General features: G+C 52.5%; 1 protein-coding gene across 1 annotated transcript in view; it reads right to left on the minus strand.

The window, feature by feature from the left end:
- Window positions 1-4,753: 4,753 nt before the first annotated feature.
- ALDH4A1 (aldehyde dehydrogenase 4 family member A1) overlaps window positions 4,754-25,277 on the minus strand; it is a 33,519-nt gene continuing 12,995 nt past the window's right edge. Inside the window, exons 9-15 of the mRNA XM_064730679.1 lie at window positions 19,480-19,553; window positions 15,407-15,603; window positions 14,486-14,533; window positions 12,347-12,499; window positions 8,651-8,772; window positions 6,939-7,057; window positions 4,754-5,111 (exon numbers count right to left, since the gene is read on the minus strand). Coding sequence (XP_064586749.1) covers window positions 4,999-5,111; window positions 6,939-7,057; window positions 8,651-8,772; window positions 12,347-12,499; window positions 14,486-14,533; window positions 15,407-15,603; window positions 19,480-19,553 — 826 coding nt within the window. The 3' untranslated portion in view covers window positions 4,754-4,998. The remainder of the gene's footprint in view (window positions 5,112-6,938; window positions 7,058-8,650; window positions 8,773-12,346; window positions 12,500-14,485; window positions 14,534-15,406; window positions 15,604-19,479; window positions 19,554-25,277) is intronic.

Here is a 25,277-nt window from a genome sequence, read left to right on the forward strand (position 1 = left end):
CTCTCCTCCCTCCTGGGGGTTTAGGGTGGGTTTGGGGTTCTCTCTTCCAAGGTTTGGGGTGGATTTGGGGCACTCTCTCCTCCCTGCTGGGGTTTGAGGTTCTCCTTTTCCAGGGTTTGGGGTGGCTCTCGGGTGGGTTTGGGGTTCTCCCTTCTGGGGTTTGGGGTGGATTTGGGGCCCTCTCTCCTCCCTGCCACGGTTTGGGTTGGGGGTTTGGGGTTCTCTTTCCTCTCTGCAGGGGTTTGGGGGAGATTTGGGGTTCTCTCCTCCCTCCTGGGGGTTTAGGGTGGGTTTGGAATTCTCTCTTCCAAGGTTTGGAGTGGATTTGGGACTCTCTCTCCTCCCTGACAGGGTTTGGGGTTGCTTTGGGGTTCTCCTTTCCAGGGTTTGGGGTGGATTTGGGGCTCTCTCCTCCCTCCTGGGGTTTGAGGTTCTCCTTTTCCAGGGTTTGGGGTGGCTCTCGGGTGGGTTTGGGGTTCTCCCTTCTGGGGTTTGGGGCGGCTTTGGGGCTCTCTCCTCCCTCTTGGGAGTTTGGGGTTCTCCCTTCCAGGGTTTGGGGTGGGTTTGGGACACTCTCTCTCCTCTCTGACAGGGTCTGAGGTAGATTTGAGGTTCTCTCTCCTCCCTGACAGGGTTCAGGGTGAATTTGGGGTTCTCTCCTCCCTCCTGGTGGTTTAGGGTGGATTTGGGGCTCTCCCTGCTGGGGTTTGGGGTGGATTTGGGGCCCTCTCTCCTCCCTGCCGGGGTTTGGGATGGATTGAGAGCTCATTTATTGACCACCCAGGGTCAATAAATTTGGGGCTCTCTCCTCCCTCCTGGGGTTTGAGGTTCTCCTTTCCAGGTTTTGGGGTGGCTCTCGGGTGGGTTTGGGGTACATTTGGGGCTCTCTCTCCTCCCTGACAGGGTTTGGGGCTCTCTCCTGCCTGCTGAGGATTTGGGGTGTTCTTCTCCCTCCCAGGGTGTGGGATTCTCTCTCCCTGCCAGGTTTTGGGGTGCATTTGAGACACTCTGTCTCTTCCCTGCCACGGTTTGGGTTGGGGGTTTGAGGTTCTCTCTCCTCCCTGCCAGGTTTTGGAGTGGATTTGGGGTTCTCTGCTCCCTGCTGGGGGTTTAGGGTGGGTTTGGAATTCTCTCTTCCAAGGTTTGGGGTGGATTTGGGGCTCTCTCCTCCCTGACAGGGGTTTGGGGTGAATTTGGGGTTCTCCTTTCCAGGGTTTGGGGTGGATTTGGGGCTCTCTCCTCCCTCCTGGGGTTTGAGGTTCTCCTTTCCAGGTTTTGGGGTTCTCCCTTCCAGGGTTTGGGGTAGATTTGGGGCTCTCTCTCTGCCCTGCTGTGGTTTGGGGTGGGTTTGGGGCTCTCTCCTGCCTGCTGAGGATTTGGGGTGTTCTTCTCCCTCCCAGGGTGTGGGGTTCTCTCTCCTCTCTGCCGAGGTTTGGGGTGGATTTGGGACCCTCTCTCCTCCCTGCCATGGTTTGGGGTGGGTTTGGGCTTCTCCTTTCCAGGGTTTGGGGTGGATTTGGGGGTCTCTCCTCCCTCTTGGGAGTTTGGGGTTCTCCCTTCCAGTGTTTGGGGTGGATTTGAGACACTCTCTCCTCCCTGCCACGGTTTGGGTTGGGGGTTAGGGGGAGATTTGGGGCTCTCTCCTCCCTCCTGTGGCTTTGGGGTGGGTCTGGAATTCTCTCTTCCAGGGTTTGGGGCTCTCTCCACTCTGCTGGGGTTTGGGGTTCTCCTTTCCAGGGTTTGGGGTGGATTTGGGGTTCTCTCCTCCCTCCTGGGGCTTTGGGGTGGGTTTGGGGTTCTCTCCTCCCTGCTGGGGTTTGGGGCAGGTTTGGGGTTCTCTCCTCCCTGCTGGGGTTTGGGGTGTTCTTCTCCCTCCCAGGGTGTGGGATTCTCTCTCCCTGCCTGGGGTTTGGGGTTCTCTCTTCCCTGCCAGAATTTGGGGCGGGTTTGGGGTTCTCCCTGCCGGGGTTTGGGGTGGATTTGGGGCGCTCTCTCTGCTCTGCTGTGGTTTGGGGCGGATTTGGGGTGGGTTTGGGGCAGGGCTGGGCTCCCTCATGCCCTCCCAGCAGGCAGTGCCCAGATTTGGAGTGACACCAATGAGAAAAACGGGGGGTGGTTAAAGCTGAAAGGGGCAGGGTAGGATGGGATTTGGGGCAGGAATTCCTGGCTGTGAGGGTGGGCAGGCCCTGGCACAGGTGCCCAGAGCAGCTGTGGCTGCCCCTGGATCCCTGGCAGTGCCCAGTGCCACCCTGGGACAGTGGGAAGGTGTCCCTGCCATGGCAGGGGTGACACTGGACGAGCTTTAAGCTCCCTCCCACCCAAACCATGCCGGGATTCTGAACCAGGCCCCTCCTTTTCCTGCCTCTCTCCGCAGGCAGGGGAGCCCCATTTCAGCAGAAATGCAAACCTGGGTTGGTTTTACTGAAAGGTCCCAAATCCTGACCCCACCTCGCTCTTTATCTGACAGTAACCCACAGAAATCACTCACAAATCAGCACAAAGAGCCTTGAAAATGAATTTATTGCACGTTTTTGCTGCTGAGCCAGGATGCAGAGCAGCCCCAGCCTCTCCTGCAGCCCCGCACAGCCAGGGCTCACCTGCCAGGGGCCGCTAATTGAGCAGGTAATTGGGCAGTAATTAATGCTGGGGGTTAGAAACAAACAGTTCTGTGAATTAGAGCTGAGCTGGAGGAGCAGGGCTGGGTCCAGAGCCTTCTGCTCCCACTGCAGCTCCCAGCCCAGCCGGGTCAGGCCTGCTCTAACTCTGCAGTTAGGCCTGGTTCAATTTTAAATCCTCATTTAAGGCCTGGTTTCATTTTAAATCCTCATTTAAGGCCTGGTTCAATTTTAAATCCTCATTTAAGGCCTGGTTTCATTTTAACTCCTCATTTAAGGCCCGGTCTAACTCCTCATTTAAGGCCTGGTTTAATTTTAACTCCTCATTTAAGGCCTGGTTTAACTCTACATTTAAGGCCTGGTCATTTGAGGCCTGGTTTAACTCCTGATTTTAGGCCTGACTTAAGGACTGGTTTAATTTCCACTCCTGGTTTAAGTCCTGGTTTAACACCTCGTTTATCTATTGGTTTATCTCCTGGTTTAAGTCCTGATTTTAGGTCTGATTTAATTCCTGGTTTATGTTCTGGTTTATGTCCTGATTTTAGGCCTGATTTAAAGACTGGTTTAATTTAAACTCTTGATTTAATGCCTGGTTTCTCTATTGATTTATCTCCTGGTTTAAGTCTGGACTTTAGGCCTGATTTAACTCCTGGTTTAACACCTGGTTTATCTCCTGGTTTAATTTTAAGTCCTGACTTGAGACCTGATTTAACTCCTGGTTTAAGGCCTGGTTTACCTCCTGACTCAATTTTAAATCCTGGTTTAAGGCCTGGTTTATTGCCTGGTTTATCTATTGGCTTATCTCCTGGTTTAAGTCCTGATTTGAGGCCTGATTTAACTCCTGCTTTAACACTTGGTTTATCTCCTGCTTTAATTTTAACTCCTGGTTTAACACCTGGTTTATCTCCTGGTTTAAGGCTTGATTTATTTCCTGGTTTAACGCCTGATTTAACTCTTGCTTTAAGGCCTGGTTTAATTTTAACTCCGGGTTTAAGGCCTGGTATGAGGGCTGGGTTAAGGCTTGGTCTTGGCAGCTGGCAGAGCCCTGGGGCTGGGTTTGGGTGGGATGGCAGCTCCCAGGGTGGGAGGGCTGCAGCTCCTGCATTTCCTGCAGCCCCTGCATTTCCTGCAGCTCCTGCATTTCCTGCAGCTCCCAGAGCCCCTGCAGCCCCAGCCCCTGACAGGGTGGGCAGGGAAGGTTCCCCCTCCCCAGCAGCTGGAGCAGGACAGTCCCTGGACATTCCCTGATGCCCAATCCCAGCAGCTCTCCCACCCCTGCCAGGGCACACCCAGGGATGGGAGAGCAGGGCCAGCCTGGCCTTGGCACCAGGGGCAAAGCTGGGCACAGAGAGGGGGTGAGGCTGCCCTGGGCCAGCCTGAGCCCAGCCGGGAGGGCTGAGGGATAGGATGGGATGGGGATGGGGATGGGATGGGATGGGATGGGGAATGGGATGAATGGGGCTGAGGAGGCTGGGATGGGATGGGGCTGAAATGGGGACGGGATGGGAATGTGGATGGATGGGAATGGGGATGGGATGAGGCTGGGAATGGGGCTGGGATGGGGATAGGGCTGGAAATGGGGATGGGAATGGGGCTGGGGTAAGGCAGGGATGGGGTTGGGATGGGATAAGGCTGAGATAAGGCTGGGGATGGGGCTGGGATGGGAACTGGGAATGGTAAAAAGGCTGGGATGGGGATGGGGCTGGGATGGGGATGCAATGGGAATGGGGCTGAGATGGGGCTGGAAATGGGGCTGGGAATGGGATGGGAACTGGGATAAGGCACTGGGGCTCGTTCCAGGCAGCACCAGAGCTGCCCTCTCAGCCTCTCCTGGCTCGAGGCTCCTGCCCAGCCCAGGGCTGAGGGGGCTCAGGTTGGGCTCAAAGCCCAGCCCAGGGCACAGAACCAGCCTGGCTGCCCTGCACACCCAGGGACTGGGGCTGCTGGGGACAGGGAGGGACATGGCTGGGGACAGGTGACAGGGACAGTCCCAGCTGCTGCTCAGCCCCTTGGAGAGGGAACTGCCCTGGGCATGGGAGACCACGAGGAAAAGGGAGGAAAAGGGAGCTGGGTCCAGCTGTGCCTCTGCAGCCACCCCTTAATTAATGAGCTAATTAAGCATGCTCACACAGAACCACTGAGGTTGGACAAAACCTTTAAAGCCACCAAATCCAACCACTGCCACATCACCCTCGTGTCCCCAAGTGCCACCCGACCCAGGACACACAGGAGCTCTGAGCTTCACCATTGAACAACGCTTTGTTTTTTTTTAGTTTTTTCCTTTTTTAAAGAATTCCCATGAGGGGAGGGGGGTCGGGGTCAGTAGTGTGAGTGCAGCGGGGGGGTGGCCGTGTCCCCAGGCTGTCCCCAGGCTGTCCCCAGGTCACTGCATGTAGGCGTAGCGCCAGTCCCCCAGCGGCACGTGCGTCTCCTTGATGGCCTGGGGGGACGTCCAGCGCAGCAGGTAATGGGGACCCCCGGGCTTGTCATTGGTGCCTGTGGGGACACACAGGGGTGGTGACACCAGGGGGGTGGCAGGGACATGGAGGGACACAGAGGGATGGGAGCACATGGAGGGACACGGGGCACAAGAGGGACATGGACAGGAGGGACATGGAGGGACACAGAGGGCACAGGAGGGACATGGAGGGATGGGAGGGACACAAAGGATGGGGACACAGAAGGACATAGGGCACAGGAGGGACATGGGGTACAGAGGGAACAACAGGGGACAGGAGAAGATGGGAGGACACATGGGGACACAAGGGACATGGAGGGACACAGGGAACAAGAGGAACAGGAGGGATGGGAGGACACAGAGGAGACAGAGGGACAGAGGGACATGGAGGGACAGGAGGATGGGAGACACATGGAGGGACACGGGGACAGAGGGACAGACAGAAGGACATGGACAGGAGGGACATGGAGGGACACAGAGGATGGGGACATGGAGGGAGCAGGGCACAAGATGGGACAAGAGGACACAAGGAACAGGAGGGACATGGGGGTACAGAAGGACAAGAGGGACAGGAGACATGGGAGGGACACAGGGACAGGAGGGACATGGAGGGACACGGAAGGACAGGAGATACAGGAGGGACACAGAGGAAACACGAGGGACATGGAGGGATGGGAGGGACACAGAGGATGGGGACACAGAAGGACACAGGGCACAGGAGGGACACAGAAGGATGGGAGGGACACAGAAGGACGGGAGATACATGGAGGGACACAAGGGACATGGAGGGACAAGGAGGATGGGGACATGGAGGGATGCAGGGCACAAGAGGGACATGGAGGGACATACAGGGAACAGGAGGAACAGAGAGGGATGGGAGAGACACAGAAAGACAGGAGGGACAGGAGGGACACAGGAACAGGAGGTACAGGGGGGACATGGAGGGACACAGAGGGATGCGAAGGACACAGAGGGACACGAAGGGATGGGGACATGGAATGACAGGAGGGACTGGAGGGACACAGAGGGACACGGAGGAATAGAAGGGACATGGGGTACAGAAGGGACAAAGAGGGACAGGGAGAGATGGGAGGGACACAGGGACAGGAGGGACATACAGGGAACAGGAGGGACAGGGAGGGATGGGAGAGACACAGAAGGACGGGAGGGACAGGAGGGACATGGAGGGACACAGAAGGATGGGGACATGGAGGGCCATGGGGTACAGAAGGTACACAGGGACAGGAGGGACACAGAGAACAAGGGGTACAGAGCACAAGAGGGATACAGAGAGATGGGAGGGACATGGAAGGATGGGAAGGACACAGAGGGACATGGGGGACACGGAGGGATGGGAGGGACACCAACACAGAGGAGGGGGACATGGAGGATGGGAGGGACACAGAAGGACAAGGAGCACAGGAGGAACATAGAGGGACGGGTAGGACACTGAGGGACATGGAGGATGGAAGGGACACAAGACACAAGGAATGGGAGAGACATGGAGGGAAGGGAAGGACACAGAGAACAGGAGGGAAATGGAAGGACAAGGAGGGGCAGGAGGGATGCACAGGGACAGAGGGGATACAGAGGCATATGGAGGACAGGGAGGACATGGAGGGACACAGGGATGGGAGTGACACGGGACAGGGACATGGAAGGACATGGAGGATGGCAGGGACAGGAGAGACACAGAGGACAGAAGGGACATGGAGGATGGGGACAAGGAAGGACATGGAGGGACAGGAGGGGGGCACAGAAGGATGGGGACAAGGAAGGACATGGAGGGACAGGAGGACATGAGACACAGAGCACAGGAGGGACAGGAGGGCCACAGGGGGGCTGTCCAGCAGCGCTGGTGTCACCTGAGATGCGGGCTCCCCCGAAGGGCTGCTGGGCCACCACGGCCCCCGTGGATTTGTCGTTGATGTAGACGTTGCCGGCGGCGTGGCGCAGCAGCCTCAGGGACTCCTCGATGGCAGCCCTGCCAGGGACAGCGACAGCGACAGGCTGAGTGTCACTGACACCTTTCATGGAAAACCCTTTCCTTAGGATTTTTCCTCCTGAGAGGCTGAGAGGCCTCAGGAACAAAATGTAAACAATGATTATCTGCTGCTGTGGAATGCAACAGGTGCATCTGGGATTGGGCTCATGTGGTTGTTTTTAATTAATGGCCAATCACAGTCAGCTGGCTCAGACTCTCTGAGCCACAAACCTTTGTTATCATTCCTTCCTATTCTATTCTTAGCCAGCCTTCTGATGAAATCCTTGCTTCTATTCTTTTAGTATAGTTTTAATGTGATATATATCATAAAATAATAAATCAGCCTTCTGAACCATGGAGTCAGATCCTCATCTCTTCCCTCATCCTCAGACCCCTGTGACACCGTCACACCTGAGCACAGCCCAGGGGCTGCAGAGCTACCAGACTGCACAAAGAGGGGCTGGGGTCCCCTCCAGAGGGGTTTGTGCCCCCTCCAGATGGGTCTGTGCACCCTCCAGAAGGGTTTGAGTCTCTTCTAGAGGAGTTTGTGTTCCCTCCAGGGGGGTTTGTGGCCCCTCCAAAGGGGTTTGGGTCCCCTCCAGAGGGACTGGTGTCCCCTCCATCAGGATTTGTTCCTCCTCCAGAGGGGCTTGTGCCACCTCCAGAGGGGTTTTGAGCCCTTCATCAGGGTTTGTGCTCCCTCCATCAGGGTTTGTGCTCCCTCCAGAGGGGTTTGGGTCCCTTCCAGGGGTTTGGGTCCCCTCGTGCTCAGTTCCTGCCCTCAGGAGTTTCACACACACACACACACACACACACACAGCCCCTGCATTTTCCCTCCTTTGAGGTTTTTTTACAGTTTCTTTCTCTGTTTACATTGCATGGGTTGTTCTCCCTCACTGTCCAGAGCAGCTGTGGCTGCCCCACCCCTGGCAGTGCCCCAGGCCAGGCTGGAGCTCCCTGGGACAGTGGGAGGTGACCCTGGATCAGCTCCAAGGCCCCTCCAGCCCAGAATTCTGTGACAATTTTGGGTCACTCTCTCTGAGGTGACACCAGGGGCTCACCCCCACGTGCTCCAAACATTCCTTTGGGATAATTCCTTACTGAAAAAAGCTTATTTTGGGCTAAGAAACCCCAAAAAAACTAACTAAGGTAAACTTCCAAACCATCCTTTTCCTTTCTTGCAGGAGGAGGAGCAAAAGGAAAGAAAGGAAGGGGAGGGGAAGGAAAGGAAAGGAAAGGAAAGGAAAGGAAAGGAAAGGAAAAGGGGAAGGAGAGGAAAAGGGGAAGGAGAGGAAAAGGGGTAAGGGAGGAAAGGGAAGGAGAGAAAAGGGAAGGAGAGGAAAAGGGGAAGGAAGGAAAAGGGGAAGGAAAGGAAAAGGGGAAGGAGAGGAAAGGAAAGGGGGAAAGGGAAAGGGAAAGGAAAAGGGAAAAGGAAAGAGATAAAGGAAAAGAAAAGGAAAAGAGAATAAGGAAGAAGGAGGAAGGAGGAATAAGATAATAGGAAGATAAGAAGGAAGATCCGTGGCTCAGTGCCGATGGGAAAAGCACCCCCAGCCGCTTTTTGGGGGAATTTTCGGCAGTTTTGGGACTCACTTATCCTGAGCAAAGATCGCCCCCGTGAGGCCGTACGGGGTGGAGCTGTCGATGAGCTCCAGCACCTCCCGGTACTGATACTCGGGGTACACGAACACCGTCAGGATGGGCCCGAAGATCTCCTGGGGAGGCAGGAAACACCACAGACTGTCAGGACTGACCCCAAAAACCCCACACACACCGTCAGGACGGGCCCCAAAACCCACATACACTGTCAGGGCCTGAAAATCTCCTGGGAATGCAGAAAAGTACCAAAACCTGTCAGAATTGGCCCCAAAAAACCCATAAAAACCATCAGGACTGGCCCAAAAAACCCATTAAAAATCATCAGCATGAGCCTGAAAATCTCCTGGGAATGCAGGAAACACCACAAACTGTCAGGATTGGCCCCAAAAAAAACATAAAAACCATCAGGATTGGCCCCAAAAAAACCCATAAAAACCATCAGGATTGGCCCCAAAATCTCCTGGGAATGCAGAAAGTACCAAAAACCATCAGGATTGGCCCCCAAAAAAACCATAAAAACCATCAGGATTGGCCCCAAAATCTCCTGGGAATGCAGAAAGTACCAAAACCCGTCAGAATTGGCACCAAAAAAACCATAAAAACCATCAGGATTGGCCCCAAAAAACCCATATAGCATGTCAGGATTGGCCCCAAAATCTCCTGGGAACACAAAGAACAATACAAACCATGAGGATTGGCCCCAGTAAAAAGCCATATAAACCATTAGGATCAACCCCAAAACCCACACACCCTGTCAGGATGGGCCCCAAAATCTCCTGGGAATGCAGAAAGTACCAAAACCCATCAGAATTGGCCCCAAAAAACCCATTAAAAATCATCAGCATGAGCCTGAAGATCTCCTGGGAATGCAGGAAACACCACAAACTGTCAGGATTGGCCCCAAAAAAACCATAAAAACCATCAGGATTGGCCCAAAATCAACTGGGAATGCAGGAAGTACCAAAACCATCAGAATTAGTCCCAAAAATCCCATAAAAACCATCAGGATTGGCCCCAAAAAACCCATACACACTGTCAGGATTGACCCCGAAATCTCCTGGGAACCCAAAGAACAACACAAACCATGAGGATTGGCCCCAAAAAAAGCCATACAAACCATTAGGATCAACCCCAAAACCCACACACCCTGTCAGGATGGGCCCCAAAATCTCCTGGGAATGCAGGAAACACCACAAACTGTCAGGATTGGCCCCAAAAAAAACATAAAAACCATCAGGATTGGCCCCAAAAAAACCCATACACACTGTCAGGATCAGCCTGAAAATCTCCTGGGAATGCAGGAAACGCCACAAACCATCAGGATTGGCCCCAAAAAAACCCATAAAAACCATCAGGATTGGCCCCAAAATCTCCTGGGAATGCAGAAAGTACCAAAAACCATCAGGACTGGCCCCAAAAAACCCATACACACCATCAGGATGGGCCCCAAAACCCACACATCCTGTCAGGATTCCCCCAAAAAAGCCAAGAAACCAATGAGGATTGGCTTGAAAATCTCCTGTGCAGCCCAAAAAGCAACACACTCTGTAGGATCACCCCAAAAAACAGCAGCACAAGGCATGAGGATCAGAGCCAAAATTTCCCTTATAGCCCCAAATTCAGTACACATCCCATAAGGATCAGCCCCAAAAAACAACAAAACCTGTGAGGATTGGCCCCAAAATCCCCTGGGAGCCCAAAAACCAACACACCCCATTGAGGATCAACCCCAAACTCTCCCAGAGTGGCCCCAAGATGTCCCAAAATCTCAGCCCAAAGTTTGGGATCGGCCCCAGGAAGGAGCAGGAGCTGCCCCACCCCAAAGAGCCCGACCCCAACACAGGAACCCATTGCCCAGAGCAAGGATTGGGGCTGGGGTCCCACAGGGATTTGGGGTGGGATTCCCCACCTCCCTCATTATGGGGTCCCACAGGGATTTGGGGTGGGGTCCCACAAGATTTAGGATAGGATCCCACAGGGATTTGGGGTGGGTCCAGGAGCTGACACAGAGATTTGGGATGGGGTCCCACAGGGATTTGGGGTGGGATTCCCCACCTCCCTCATTATGGGGTCCCATGTTGCCCCACAGGGATTTGGGGTGGGATTCCTACCTCTCATGTGATGGGATCTGGGATTTGGGATGGGGTCCCAGGATGCCCCACAGGGATTTGGGATGGGGTCCTGGGGATCCCACAGGGACTTGGGGTGGGATCCCACAGAGATTTAGGACGGGGTCCATGCAGGGATTTGGGATGGGGATCCCCCTACACCTCTCTCATGATGGGGTCCCACGGGTTCCCACAAGGATTTGGGATGGGGTCCCACAGGGATTTGGGGTGGGGTCCCAGGTTTCCCCACAGGGATTTGGGATGGGGATCCCCCTACACCTCTTTCTTTATGGGGTCTGCAGGGATTTGGGATGGGGTCCCAGGTTGTACCACAGGGATAAAGGATGGGGTCCCACAGAGATTTGGGATGGGGATCCCCCTACACTTCTCTCATGATGGGGTCCCAGGGGTTCCTATAAGGATTTGGGATGGGGTCCCTGCAGGGATTTGGGATGGGGTCCTCACCTCTCTCATGATGGGGTCCCTGCAGGGATCTGGGGTGGGGTCCCAGGTTTCCCCACAGGGATTTGGGATGGGGTCCCACAGAGATTTAGGATGGGATCCCACAGGGATTGGGGGTGGGGTCCTGGGGATCCCACAGGGATTTGGGATGGGGTCCCACACACCTCTCTCATGATGGGGTGCTGGGGGTCCCACAAGGATTTGGGATGCGATCCCTGCAGGGATTTGGGATGGAGATCCCCCACACCTCTCTCATTATGGGGTCCCAGGGGTTCCTACAAGGATTTGGGGTGGAGTCCAGGGGCTGACACAGAGATTTGGGATGGGGTCCCACAGGGATTTGGGATGGGGTCCCACAGGGATTTGGGATGGGGTCCCAGGTTGTACCACAGGGATTTGGGATGGGGTCCCAGGGGGATTTGGGATGGGGTTAGGGTCAGGTGCCCACCTCTCTCATGATGGGGTCCCAGGGATTTGGGATGGGGTCCCAGGTTTCCCCACAGGGATTTGGGGGTGCCCCTCACCTCTCTCATGATGGGGTCCCGGGGGTCCCACAGGGATTTGGGACAAGGATCCCCCTCAGTTCTCTCATGATGGGGTCCTGGGGGTCCCAGGAGGATTTGGGGGGGGGGGATTTGGGGTGGGTCCCCCTCACCTCTCTCATGATGGGGTCCCAGGGGCCCCAGGGGTATTTGGGATGGGGTCCCAGGTTTCCCCACAGGGATTTGGGGTGGGGTCCCGGGGGTCCCAGGGGGATTTGGGGTGGGATTTGGGATGGGTCCCCCTCAGCTCTCTCATGATGGGGTCCCAGGGGGATTTGGGGTGGGATTTGGGGTGGGTGGCCCTCACCTCTCTCATGATGGGGTCCTGGGGGTCCCACAGTGATTTGGGGCGGGGTCCCGGGGGGCCCAGGGGGATTTGGGGTGGGATTTGGGGTGGGTGCCCCTCACCTCTCTCATGATGGGGTCCCGGGGGTCCCACAGGGATTTGGGGGGGTGCCCCTCACCTCTCTCATTATGGGGTCCCAGGAGTCCCACAGGGATTTGGGGTGGGTGCCCCTCACCTCTCTCATGATGGGGTCCCGGGGGTCCCAGGGGGATTTGGGGTGGGTGCCCCTCACCTCTCTCATGATGGGGTCCCGGGGGTCCCTGCTCTCCACGATGCAGGGCTCCACGTAGAAGCCCACGCTGTCGTCGCAGCCGCCGCCCGCCAGCACCGTCAGGTTGGGGGAGCTGTGGGCGTGCTGGAGCCAGCTCTTGATCCTGGCAAAGGACTGGGGACGGACACGACACGGTTGGGGGGCTTAAAAGGGGGGTTTGGAAGGTGGTCTGGGGGTGTAAAAGGGGAGTTTGGGGGCTAATAACAGGGGTTTAGGGGTTTTAAAGGGGGTTTGGGGGTCTGGAAGAGGGGTCTTGGGGTTTAGAAGGGGGGTTTGGGGTCTGCAAGGGGGGGTTTAGGAGCTTAAAAGGGGGACTGGGGGTTTAAAAGGGGAGTTTGAGGGCTTAAAAAGGGGGTGTGGGAGCTTAAAAAGGGGAGTTTGGGAGCTTAAAAATGGGGTCTGGGGGCTTAAAAGGGGGTCTGGGGGCTTAAAAAGGGGAGTTTGGAGGCTTAAAAAGGGGGTTTGGGGGCTTAAAAGCGGGGTTTGGGGTCTGCAAGGGGGGGTCTGGGAACTTAAAAGGGGGTTTGGGGGATCAAAAGGGGGGTTTGGAGATTTAAAAGGGGGTTTGGGGGCTTAAAAAGAGGGGTTTGGAAGGTGATATGGGGGTGTAAAAGGGGAGTTTGGGGCTTAAAAGAGGGGTTTGGGGGCTAATAACAGGGGTTTGGGGGTTTTAAAGGGGGTTTGGAGTCTGCAAGGGGAGCTGGAGGTTTTAAAGGGGGTTTGGGGGTCTGGAAGAGGGGTCTGGGGGCTTAAAAGGGGGGTCTGGGGGTTAAAAGGGGAGTTTGAGGGCTTAAAAATGGGGTCTGGGGGCTTAAAAGGGGGGTTTGGGGGCTTAAAAAGGGGGATTTGGGGGCTTAAAAGGGGGGTCTGGGGGTTAAAAGGGGAGTTTGGGGGCTTAAAAGGGGGTTTGGGGGCTTAAAAAGGGGGTCTGGGGGCTTAAAAGGGGGGTTTGGGGGCTTAAAAAGGGGGTTTGGGGGCTTAAAAGGGGGTTTGGGGGCTTAAAAGGGGGTTTGGGGTTTGGAAGGTGGTCTGGGGGTGTAAAAGGGGAGTTTGGGGGCTAATAACAGGGGTTTGGGGGTTTTAAAGGGGGTTTGGGGTCTGCAAGGGGGGGTTGGAGGTTTTAAAGGGGGTTTGGGGGTCTGGAAGAGGGGTCGGGGGGCTTAAAAGGGGGGTTGCGGGATTAAAAGGGGAGTCTGGGGGTTTAAAAGGGTGGTTTGGGTCTGGAAGAGGGGTTTGGGGGCTTAAGGGGGGTTTGGGGTCTGCAAGGCGGTTTTAGGGTTTAAAAGGGGGGTTGGGGTCTGGGTTGGGACTGACAGGAAATGAGGGGGTTTGGGGGTCTGCAAGGAGGTTTGGGGGTTTAAAAGGGAGTTTGGGGATCTGGAAGAGGGGTTTGGGGGGTTTAAGGTCTGAAAGGGGCTTTGTGGGTCTGGGTAAGGAATTACAGGTAAAGAGTGGGTTTGGGGGTCTGGAAGGGCATTTTTGGGTCTGGGAGGGGGTTTGGGGATTTAAAAGGGGGTTTTGGGGTCTGTTTTCTGGGTCACTCCTCTCAGGACACTCTGCTCTCGGTGCCCTCCTGGCTCAGGAGCAGGAGCAGGGATTGCACAGAAATCCCTCAGGCCAGGACAATTTCTTGGGGAAATTGCCAGAAATCCCAGAATTTTCACCAGCAGGGCACCCAACACTCAGCCACAGGCAGCTCCAGCTGATCCCTGTCCTCATCTGTGCAGCAAATCCCAACCTGGGGCTGCTCTGGGCTCACCCTGTTCCCATTTCTGCATCAAACCCAACCTGGGGCTGCTCACCCTGATCCCTGTCCCTACTTTTGCCCCAACCTGGAGCTGCTCTGGGCTCACCTTGATCCCCATCCCCACCTGTGCAGCAAATCCCACCTGGGGCTGCTCTGGGCTCACCCTGACCCCATTTCTGCAGCAAACCCCACCTGGGGCTGCTCATCCTGATCCCTCTCCCCACTTTTCCCCCAGCTTGGGGCTGCTCTGGGCTCATCCTGTCCTTACTTCTGACCCCATCTGGGGCTGCTCTGGGCTCACCCTGTCCCCATTTCTGCAGCAAACCCCACACCTGGGGCTGCTCTGAGCTCACCTTGTCATCGATCACAGCTGAGAAGAAAGTGCCAAAGTCCTGGGTGGGCTGTGGGAGGCAGAAAGGAGGGGATGAAGCAGAGCCTGCACCCCAGAGCTCCCTCAGCACCAGGGGCTGGCAGAAAGGAGGGGATGAGAGCTCACCCTGCACCCCAGAGCACCAGGGGCTGGTAGAAAAGAGGGAATGAGAGCTCACCCTGCACCCCAGAGCTCCCTCAGCACCAGGGGCAGGCAGAAAGGAGGGGATGAGAGCTCACCCTGCACCCAAAGCTCCAGGGCTGGTAGAAAGAGGGGATGAAGCAGACCCTGCACCCCAGAGCACCAGGGGCTGGTAGAAAAGAGGGGATGAGAGCTCACCCTGCACCCCAGAGCTCCCTCAGCACCAGGGGCTGCGAGCTCACCCTGCACCCCAGAGCTCCAGGGGCAGACAGAAAGGAGGGGATGAGAGCTCACCCTGCACCCCAGAGCACCAGGGGCAATGAGAGCTCACCCTGCACCCCAGAGCTCCCTCAGCACCAGGGCAGGCAGAAATGAGGGATGAAGCTCACCTGCACCCCAGAGCACCAGGCGGATGAGAGCTCACCCTGCACCCCAGAGTTCCCTCAGCACCAGGGGCAGACAGAAATGAAGGGATGAGAGCTCACCCTGCACCCCAGAGCTCCAGGGGCAGATGAGAGCTCACCCTGCACCCCAGAGCTCCCTCAGCTCCCCAAACCCATCCCGGGAGCCCGGGCAGAGCCGGCCCAGCCCTCCCCTAGGAGCGGCTACAAGTTAATTTCTAATCAGGGCCAGGAGCTGCGGGGCGGAGGGGGGATGAAAAGCTGCCTTCAATGGGAATTAGCAGCCGGTGCCCGCAGCCCCTAATCCCATCAGGCTCCCGCTGAGCCGCAAAGCCCTTCAGCAGCCCGGCAGCTCGGCTCACATCTCCCACTTTGATCTTGCCGTGCTCCTCCAGCAGCTTCTCTTTGATGTGGGGCCACAGCGAGGCGGGCGCGTAGAGGCGCGAGCAGGCGGAGCATTTCTGCCCGCCGTACTCGAAGGCCGAGCGCAGCGTGCCGTTCACCGCGCTGCCCACGTCCGCCGAGCGGTGCAGCACGTGGAAGTTCTTCCCGCCGCACTCTGCGGGACACGAAGGAAACGGGAGGAGCTGCCGGGGCGGGGCGGGGCTGGGGGCTGCCCGCCCCGCGGGGACACGGCAACTGATGGCGATACAGGGGTTTGTATGGCGTTACATATAAATAAAGATCATAGATATAAATAATATCAATGTGACTATAAATGTACTTATATAGATATTATAAGTATATATATAGTCACATTGATATATATACAATATATACAACTGTGTGTATATATCTTTATATCTAATGCTATCTATAAATATATAAATAAATAATGACGTCTATAGACAATATAATATATATAAACATATAATTATGTTCATATTATATTCTATATATTAGTCTTTATATTACATATTACATATATATGTATATTACATATATATATGTATATTATAATACATATAATATATAATGATATTATATATATTATATTATATTATATTATATTATATATATAATATTATATATTATATATAATAATATTATATATATACTATTATGCATTATATATTATATATATAATATATTTTATATATTATATAATTAGAGGGAAATGGATGCCTATATATGTTTATATTTAATTAAATATAAATACGAATATATTATATTATATTACATTATATTATATTAGGAATTGATGTGTATACATGTTTATATCTAATGCTATCTATAAATATATAAATAAATAATGCCGTCTATATACAATATAATATTATATATAAACATATAATTATGTTTATATTATATTCTGTATATTGAAGTCTTTATATTACATATTTTATATTACATATTATATATTATATATTATATATTATATATTATATATTATATATTATATATTATATATTATATATTATATATTATATATTATATATTATATATATTATATAGTTAGAGGGAAACGGATGTCTATATATGTTTATATTTAATTAAATATATAATATAATATAATATAATATAATATAATATAATATAATATAATATAATATAATATAATATAATATAATATAATATAATATAATATAATATAATATAATATAATATAACATATATTATATAATATAATATAATATAATATAATATAATATAACATTATATTAATATATAAATATATTATATACATTTTATATATCTACATATAATTAGAGGGGAACTGATGTTTATATATAATATCTATAAATATTAATATATATATGTATATATAATGATGTTTATATATACTATACTATTATATACTATTATATACTATTCTATTCTATTATATATAAGAAGGGAACTGATGTCTAGATATGTTTATATATAATTATATCTCTATATATTTAAATATATCATGTTCTAATATTATATGATATATATATTTATATCTATACCTATATATATAATTAGAGGGAAACTGATGTCTATATATATATGTTTATGTATAATTATATATACATAATTATGTTTATATATTATATAATAAAATATATTCTATATTAAATATATTTTATATTTTCCATGTATTTGTGACCCTGCAGTTCTTTAGTGTGTAACTCCAAACCCCACACGCAGTGCCAGCTGCTGTTCTCCCGTTTGGGGCAGACACAGCAATTCCTCTCCAATTCCTCAAGGAGCCCTCACTGCCTCAGGCCCCCAGAGATTCAACAAAAGGGAGCAAACTTGGGGTGAATGACTTCATTAGCTGAAGCTGTAATTGGAGGATTAACCCCCAATATGCAAATGGACCAAAGTTATCCCCTAAAAAAGGGATACTCCAATGGGAAACCCTCCAAAAGTGTGATAACCCATGAGCCATGGTCCATTTTTGGGTACAGCCCTGCCTGGGATGTACCTGAGGGCTCTTCAATAAATAAATCCACCTGCTTTTAATTCCCCTAATTTTGTCTGGCTCTGTTTTTAGGCAGCCCCAAAAGGCATCAGGACAGGGAGAGCTGTGACCACAGGGACACAGCCATGGAGCAGCTGGATAAAACCCATGGAAAAGGGACCAAAGGGACCGACCTCAATTCCCAAAGGGACCAACCTCAATTCCCAAAGGGACCGACCTCAATTCCCAAAGGGATCAACCTCAATTCCTAAAGGGATCAACCTCAATTCCTAAAGGGATCAACCTCAATTCCTAAAGGGACCGACCTCAATTCCCAAAGGGACCAACCTCAATTCCCAAAGGGACCGACCTCAATTCCCAAAGGGATCAACCTCAATTCCCAAAGGGATCAACCTCAATTCCCAAAGGGACCGACCTCAATTCCCAAAGGGATCAACCTCAATTCCCAAAGGGATCAACCTCAATTCCTAAAGGGACCGACCTCAATTCCCAAAGGGACCGACCTCAATTCCCAAAGGGACCGACCTCAATTCCTAAAGGGATCAACTCAATTCCCAAAGGGACCGACCTCAATTCCCAAAGGGATCAACCTCAATTCCTAAAGGGACCGATCTCAATTCCCAAAGGGATCGACCTCAATTCCCAAAGGGACCGACCTCAATTCCTAAAGGGACCAACCTCAATTCCCAAACTCTGGCACCCCAAACACTGGGGTCCAACCACCACCTCTCCACCCTAAAATCCCACCCCCACAGCTCTGAATATCCAGGGATTTCCTGCCCTCAGGGATGGGAATGCTGCCCTTTCCTCCCCAGGCACAGGAGAGGGGCAGCATTTCAATCCTGGGGGCAGATTTGGGTGCCCCAAAAGAATATAAATCTATTAGATAGCATCCCAAGGAGGGCTGCAAAGGTAGTGAAAGGTCTAGAGGGGAATCTGGATGAGGAATGAAAGGTTTAGAGGGGAATCTGGATGAGGATTGAAAGCTCTAGAGGGGAATCTGGATGAGGAGTGAAAGCTCTAGAGGGGAATCTGGATGAGGATTGAAAGCTCTAGAGGGGAATCTGGATGAGGAATGAAAGGTTTAGAGGGGAAGCTGATGAGGAGTGAAAGGTTTAGAGGGGAATCTGGATGAGGAGTGAAAGCTCTAGAGGGGAATCTGGATGGGGAATGAAAGGTTTAGAGGGGAATCTGGATGAGGAGGGAAAGGTTTAGAGGGGAATCTGGATGAGGAGGGAAAGGTTTAGAGGGGAATCTGGATGAGGAATGAAAGGTTTAGAGGGGAATCTGGATGAGGAGTGAAAGGTTTAGAGGGGAATCTGGATGAGGAGGGAAAAGTTTAGAGGGGAATCTGGATGAGGAGTGAAAGGTTTAGAGGGGAAGCTGATGAGGAATGAAAAGTTTAGAGGGGAATCTGGATGAGGAATGAAAGGTTTAGAGGGGAATCTGGATGAGGAGTGAAAGCTCTAGAGGGGAAGCTGATGAGGAATGAAAGGTTTAGAGGGGAATCTGGATGAGGAATGAAAGGTTTAGAGGGGAATCTGGATGAGGAGGGAAAGGTTTAGAGGGGAATCTGGATGAGGAATGAAAGGTTTAGAGGGGAATCTGGATGAGGAGGGAAAGGTTTAGAGGGGAATCTGGATGAGGAGAGGCTGAGGTCCCTTGGTTTTTTCAGCCTGGAAAGGAGGAGACTGAAGGGAGACCTCACTGCAGCTTCCTCATGAGGGCAAGGGGAGGGGCAGGCACTGAGCCTGATCCCCTCTCTGGTGACCCGAGGGAATGGCCTGGAGCTGTACCAGGGCAGGTTTGGGTTGGATTTTCAAGGTTTTTCACCCAGAGAGGGTGGCAGGGAGCTCCCAGGGCATGGGCACAGCACGGAGCTCAGGAAGGGTTTGGAGGCTGCTCTCAGGAACAGGGAGGCTTCTTGGGACTGGCCTGGGCAGAAACAGGAGTTTGCTGATCCTTGTGGGTCCCTTCCAAAATATTCTGTGATTTTATGAAGCAAAGAAAACACAAAAAAAGGGGGGCAGGGGGGGCTGGTACCTCCAGCCAGGCGCGGGAAGTTGCGGTAGCGCTCCAGGTTCTCTGAGACCTGCTTCCAGAGCCGGCGGAACGTTCTGGAACACAGCGACAGGCTGCTCAGGGAGAGGCACACACGGGGATGGGAAACCCTCGAAAACAAACGGGAAATACCCCCAAAGAAGAGATGCCCTGATGGGAAATCTCCTGAAAAAAGGGATGGGAAATTCTCCGGAAAAAGGGATGGCCCGATGGGAAAGCCCACTAAAAACAGGGATTCCCTAATGAGAAACCCCCTAATAAAAGGGATCCCCTGATGAGAAAGCCCCCCAATAAAGGGATGCCCTGATGGGAAACTCCATAAAAAAGAGGGATGGGAAGGCCCCCAAAAAGAAGGATGCCCTGATGGGAAACACACCCCCCCAAAAAAAGGGATGCTCCAATTGGAAAGCTTCCCAAAAAAAGGGATGCCCTGATAGGGAAAAATCCCACCAAAAACGGATGCCCTGATAGGAAACCTCCAAAAAGAGATGCCCTCATTGGAACCCCCAAAAAGAGGGATGCCCTGATAGGAAACCCAACCCCTCCAAAAAAGGGATGTCCTGATAGGGAAAAATCCACCAAAAAGGGATGCCCTGATGGGAAATCTCCTAAAAAAGGGATGCCCTGATGGGAAATCTCCTAAAAAAGTGAAGCCCTAATAGGAAAACCCCTAATAAAAGGGATGCCTAATGGAAACCCCCCAAAAAATGGATGCCCGACATGGAACACCCTAATAAAAGGGATGCTGTGATGGAAAATCACCCAAAAAAGGGATGCCCTGATGTGGAACACCCCAATAAAGGGATGCCCTGATGGGAAACTCCACAAAAAAGAGGGATGGGAAGCCCCCCAAAAAGAAGGATGCCCTGATGGGGCATCCCCCCCCAAAAAAGGGATGCTCCAATTGGAAAGCCTCCCAAAAAGAGGGATGGCCTGATAGGAAACCCTCCAAAAAAGAGATGCCCTCATTGGAACCCCCCCAAAAAGAGGGATGCCCTGATAGGAAACCCAACCCCTCCAAAAAAGGGATGTCCTGATAGGGAAAAATCCCACCAAAAAGGGATGCCCTAATGGGAAACCATCCAAAAAAAGGGATGCCCTGATGTGAAACACCCTAAAAAAAGGGATGCTCTGATGGGAAATAACACAAAAAAGGGATGCCCCAATGGGAAACTCCATAAAAAAGAAGGATGGGAACCCCTACCCACTCTAAAAAAGGGATGCCTCAATGGGAAATCACCCAAAAAAGGGATGCCCTAATGGGAAACCATCCAAAAAAAGTGAAGCCCTAATAGGAAACCCTCCAAAAAAAGGGATACCCCAATGTGGAACACCCTAATAAAAGGGATGCTGTGATGGAAATCACCCAAAAAAGGGATACCCTGATGTGGAACACCCCAATAAAAGGGATGCCCTGATGGGAAAGCTCCCCCAAAAAGGGCTGCCCTGATGGGAAACTCCACAAAAAAGAGGGATGGGAAGCCCCCCAAAAAGAAGGATGCCCTGATGGGGCATCCCCCCCCCAAAAAACAGGGATGCTCCGATTGGAAAGCCTCCCAAAAAAAGGGATGCCCTGATGAGAAACCCCCCTGAAAAAAGGATGCCCTGATGGGAAATCTCCTAAAAAAGAGATGCTCCAATGGGAAACGCTCCAAAAAAAGGGATGGGAAGTCCCCCAAAAAGAGGGATGCCCTGATGGGAAACCCCCTAATAAAAGGGATGCCCTGATAGGAAACCCAACCCCTCCAAAAAAGGGATGTCCTGATAGGGAAAAATCCCACCAAAAAGGGATGCCCCAATGGGAAATCACCCAAAAAAGGGATGCCCTAATGGGAAACCATCCAAAAAAAGTGAAGCCCTAATAGGAAACCCTCCAAAAAAAGGGATACCCCGACATGGAACACCCTAATAAAAGGGATGCTGTGATGGAAATCACCCAAAAAAGGGATACCCTGATGTGGAACACCCCAATAAAAGGGATGCCCTGATGGGAAAGCTCCCCCAAAAAGGGCTGCCCTGACGGGAAACTCCCCAAAAAAGAGGGATGGGAAGCCCCCCAAAAAGAAGGATGCCCTGATGGGAACCCCCCCCCCAAAAAAAGGGATGCTCCGATTGGAAAGCCTCCCAAAAAAGGGATGCCCTGATGAGAAACCCCCCTGAAAAAAAGGATGCTCTGATGGGAAATCTCCTAAAAAAGGGATGCTCCAATGGGAAATGCTCCAAAAAAAGGGATGGGAAGTCCCCCAAAAAAAGGGATGCCCTGATAGGAAACCCAACCCCTCCAAAAAAGGGATGTCCTGATAGGGAAAAATCCCACCAAAAAGGGATGCCCTGATGGGAAATAACCCAAAAAAGGGATGCCCTAATGGGAAACCATCCAAAAAAAGTGAAGCCCTAATAGGAAACCCCCTAATAAAAGGGATGCCTTAATGGGAAACCCCCCCAAAAAATGGATGCCCAGATGTGGAACACCCTAAAAAAAGGGATGCTGTGATGGAAAATCACCCAAAAAAGGGATGCCCTGATAGAAAATAACCCCAAAAAGGGATGCCCCAATGGGAAACCCTCCAAAAAAAGTGAAGCCCTAATAGGAAACCATCCAAAAAAAGGGATACCCCGATGTGGAACACCCTAAAAAAAGGGATGCTGTGATGGAAATCACCCAAAAAAGGGATGCCCTGATGGGAAACTCCACAAAAAAGAGGGATGGGAAGCCCCCCAAAAAGAAGGATGCCCTGATGGGAAACACACCCCCCCAAAAAAAGGGATGCTCCGATTGGAAAGCTTCCCAAAAAAAGGGATGCCCTGATGAGAAACCCCCCTGAAAAAAAGGATGCTCTGATGGGAAATCTCCTAAAAAAGGGATGCTCCAATGGGAAACGCTCCAGAACAAGGGATGGGAAGTCCCCCAAAAAGAGGGATGGCCTGATAGGAAACCCAACCCCTCCAAAAAAGGGATGTCCTGATAGGAAAAAATCCCACCAAAAAGGGATGCCCCAATGGGAAACTCCATAAAAAAGAAGGATGGGAACCCCCTACCCACTCTAAAAAAAGGGATGCCTCAATGGGAAATCACCCAAAAAAAGTGAAGCCCTAATAGGAAAACCCCTAATAAAAGGAATGCCTTAGTGGGAAACCCCCCATTGGGCATCCCCCAAAAAAGGGATGCCCTGATGTGGAACACCCTAAAAAAAGGGATGCTGTGATGAAAAATCACCCAAAAAAGGGATGCCCTGATGTGGAACACCCCAATAAAAGGGATGCCCCGATGGGAAAGCTCCCCCAAAAAGGGCTGCCCTGCACAGGGCAGTGGGACTGGAGCACAGGTACCAAACAAAGGCTGCACACAGCAGCTCCACAGCTACATAAATGAACTGTTGCAGGGAAAGGGCACACAGTGAGCATCCAGAAGTTTCTGTTCCTCCCCTCTCCCCCCTTCCCTCCAGGCCTGGCTGTGACGAACCCCTGGGCTGGAAAACAATAAAAATGGAAATGGGCTCGCAGCAGGAGGCTCAGCCACAACACAGCAGAGCTGGGAGCCCCCACCCGGGCAGCCCCTGCTCAGCCGAGCGTGGCCCGGCCTGGGGAGGGGTCCTGGGCTCTGACAGCCCCTGCAGGGACCCCCCAGCTCCTCTGAGAGCCCATGGACACAGCAGGGCCCAGGGAGCAAAGCCAGCTGGGGGAACCCACCTGGGGGCAAACCAAACATAACTGGGGTACAAACCCACCTGGGGGCAAATCAAACATAACTGGGGGCAAATCAAACATAACTGGGGTACAAACCAAACCCACCTGGGGGCAAATCAAACATAACTGGGGTGCAAACCCACCTGGGGGCAAATCAAACCCACCTGGGGGCAAATCAAACATAACTGGGGGCAAATCAAACATAACTGGGGTACAAACCCACCTGGGGTACAAACCAAACCCACCTGGGGGCAAATCAAACGTAACTGGGGTACAGAACCCACCAAGGGGCAAACCAAACTCACCTGGGGCACAAATCAAACATAACTGGGGTACAAACCCACCTGGGGCACAAACCAAACCCACCTGGGGCACAAACCCACCAAGGGGCAAACCAAACTCACCTGGGGCACAAATCAAACATAACTGGGGTACAAACCCACCAAGGGGCAAACCAAACCTACCTGGGGGCAAACCAAACATAACTGGGGTACAAACCCACCTGAGGGCAAATCAAACATAACTGGGGTACAAACCAAACCCACCTGGGGGCAAACCAAACATAACTGGGGGCAAATCAAACATAACTGGGTACAAACCCACCTGGGGGCAAACCAGACATAACTGGGGTACAAACCCAGCACCAAACCCACCTGGGGGCAAATCAAACATAACTGGGGTACAAACCAAACCCACCTGGGGCACAAACCAAACCCACCTGGGGTACAAACCCACCAAGGGGCAAACCAAACCTACCTGGGGGCAAATCAAATCCACCTGGGGGAAAAACCAAACCCACCACGGGGCAAATCAAATCTAATTGGGGTACAAAACCCACCTGGGGCACAAACCAAACCCACCTGGGATACAAAACCCACCAAGGGGCAAACCAAACCTACCTGGGGGGAAAACCAAACCCAGTTGGGGTACAAAACCCACCTGGGGGCAAATCAAACATAACTGGGGTACAAACCCACCTGGGGCACAAACCAAACCCACTGGGGCACAAACCCACCAAGGGGCAAACCAAACCCACCAGGGGGCAAATCAAACATAACTGGGGTACAAACCCACCAAGGGGCAAACCAAACCTACCTGGGGGCAAATCAAATCCACCTGGGGGAAAAACCAAACCCACCCAGGGGGGAAAATCAAAGCTAACTGGGGTACAAACCCCACCCTGGGATGCAAACCCAACCCACCTGAGGGCAAACAAAACCCATCCAAGGTGCAAACCCACCCAAGGTGTGCAAACCCACCCACAGCACCCCTGGGAGTGTCCCTGCCACTCCGGCTGTTCCTGTGCCCTGAGCTCAGGCCCAGAGCTAAAACCACTTCCCCCAAGCACCAAAATCCTGCTCAGCCCCTTTTGGTCACCACTGTGAACCCCCTGTTTGGATGTAACTGTGCAGCCATGCCCTGTCAGCTGCTGCAGCCCTTCCCAGGGCCAGGAGGAGCCCCCAGCCCTGTCCCTGTCCCCATTGGAGCCCCCAGCCCCTTCCTGTCCCTGTCCCCAGTTCCCAATGGAGCTCCCAGCCCCTCTCTGTCCCCATTGCAGCCCCCAGCCCCTCCCTGTTCCCCCCTGCCCTCAGGGAGCTCCCACCCCCTTCTTGTCCCCATTGGAGTCCCCAGTCCCCCTCCTGCCCCCACTGGAGCCCCCAGCCCCTCCCTGCCCCTCCTCTGTCCCCAGTTCCCAGAGGAGCCCCCAGCCTCTCACTGTCCCCCCTCTGTTGCCATTGGAGCCCCCAGCCCCTTGCTGTCCCCAATGTCGCCAGTTCCCACTGGAGCCCCCAGATCCGCCTGTCCCCAGTGAATCCCCAGCCCCTCCCTGCCATCCCCCATCCCCATTGCAGCCCCCAGCCCCCCGCTGCCCCCAATGTCCCCAGTTCCCATTGCAGCCCCCAGCCCCTCCCATCCCCATTGCAGCCCCCAGCTCCTCCCTGTCCCCACCAGTTCCCAGTGAAGCCCCCAGCCCCTCCCTGCCCTCCCCCTGTCCCCTCCCCATGTCCCCATTGGAGCCCCCAGCCCCTCCCTCCTGTCCCCTGTCCCCATTGGAGCCCCCAGTCCCCTCCTGTTCCCCCCTGCCCTCAGGG

This window comes from Zonotrichia leucophrys, chromosome 21 (genome assembly GCF_028769735.1).
Source record: "Zonotrichia leucophrys gambelii isolate GWCS_2022_RI chromosome 21, RI_Zleu_2.0, whole genome shotgun sequence".
Lineage (NCBI taxonomy): Eukaryota > Metazoa > Chordata > Aves > Passeriformes > Passerellidae > Zonotrichia > Zonotrichia leucophrys.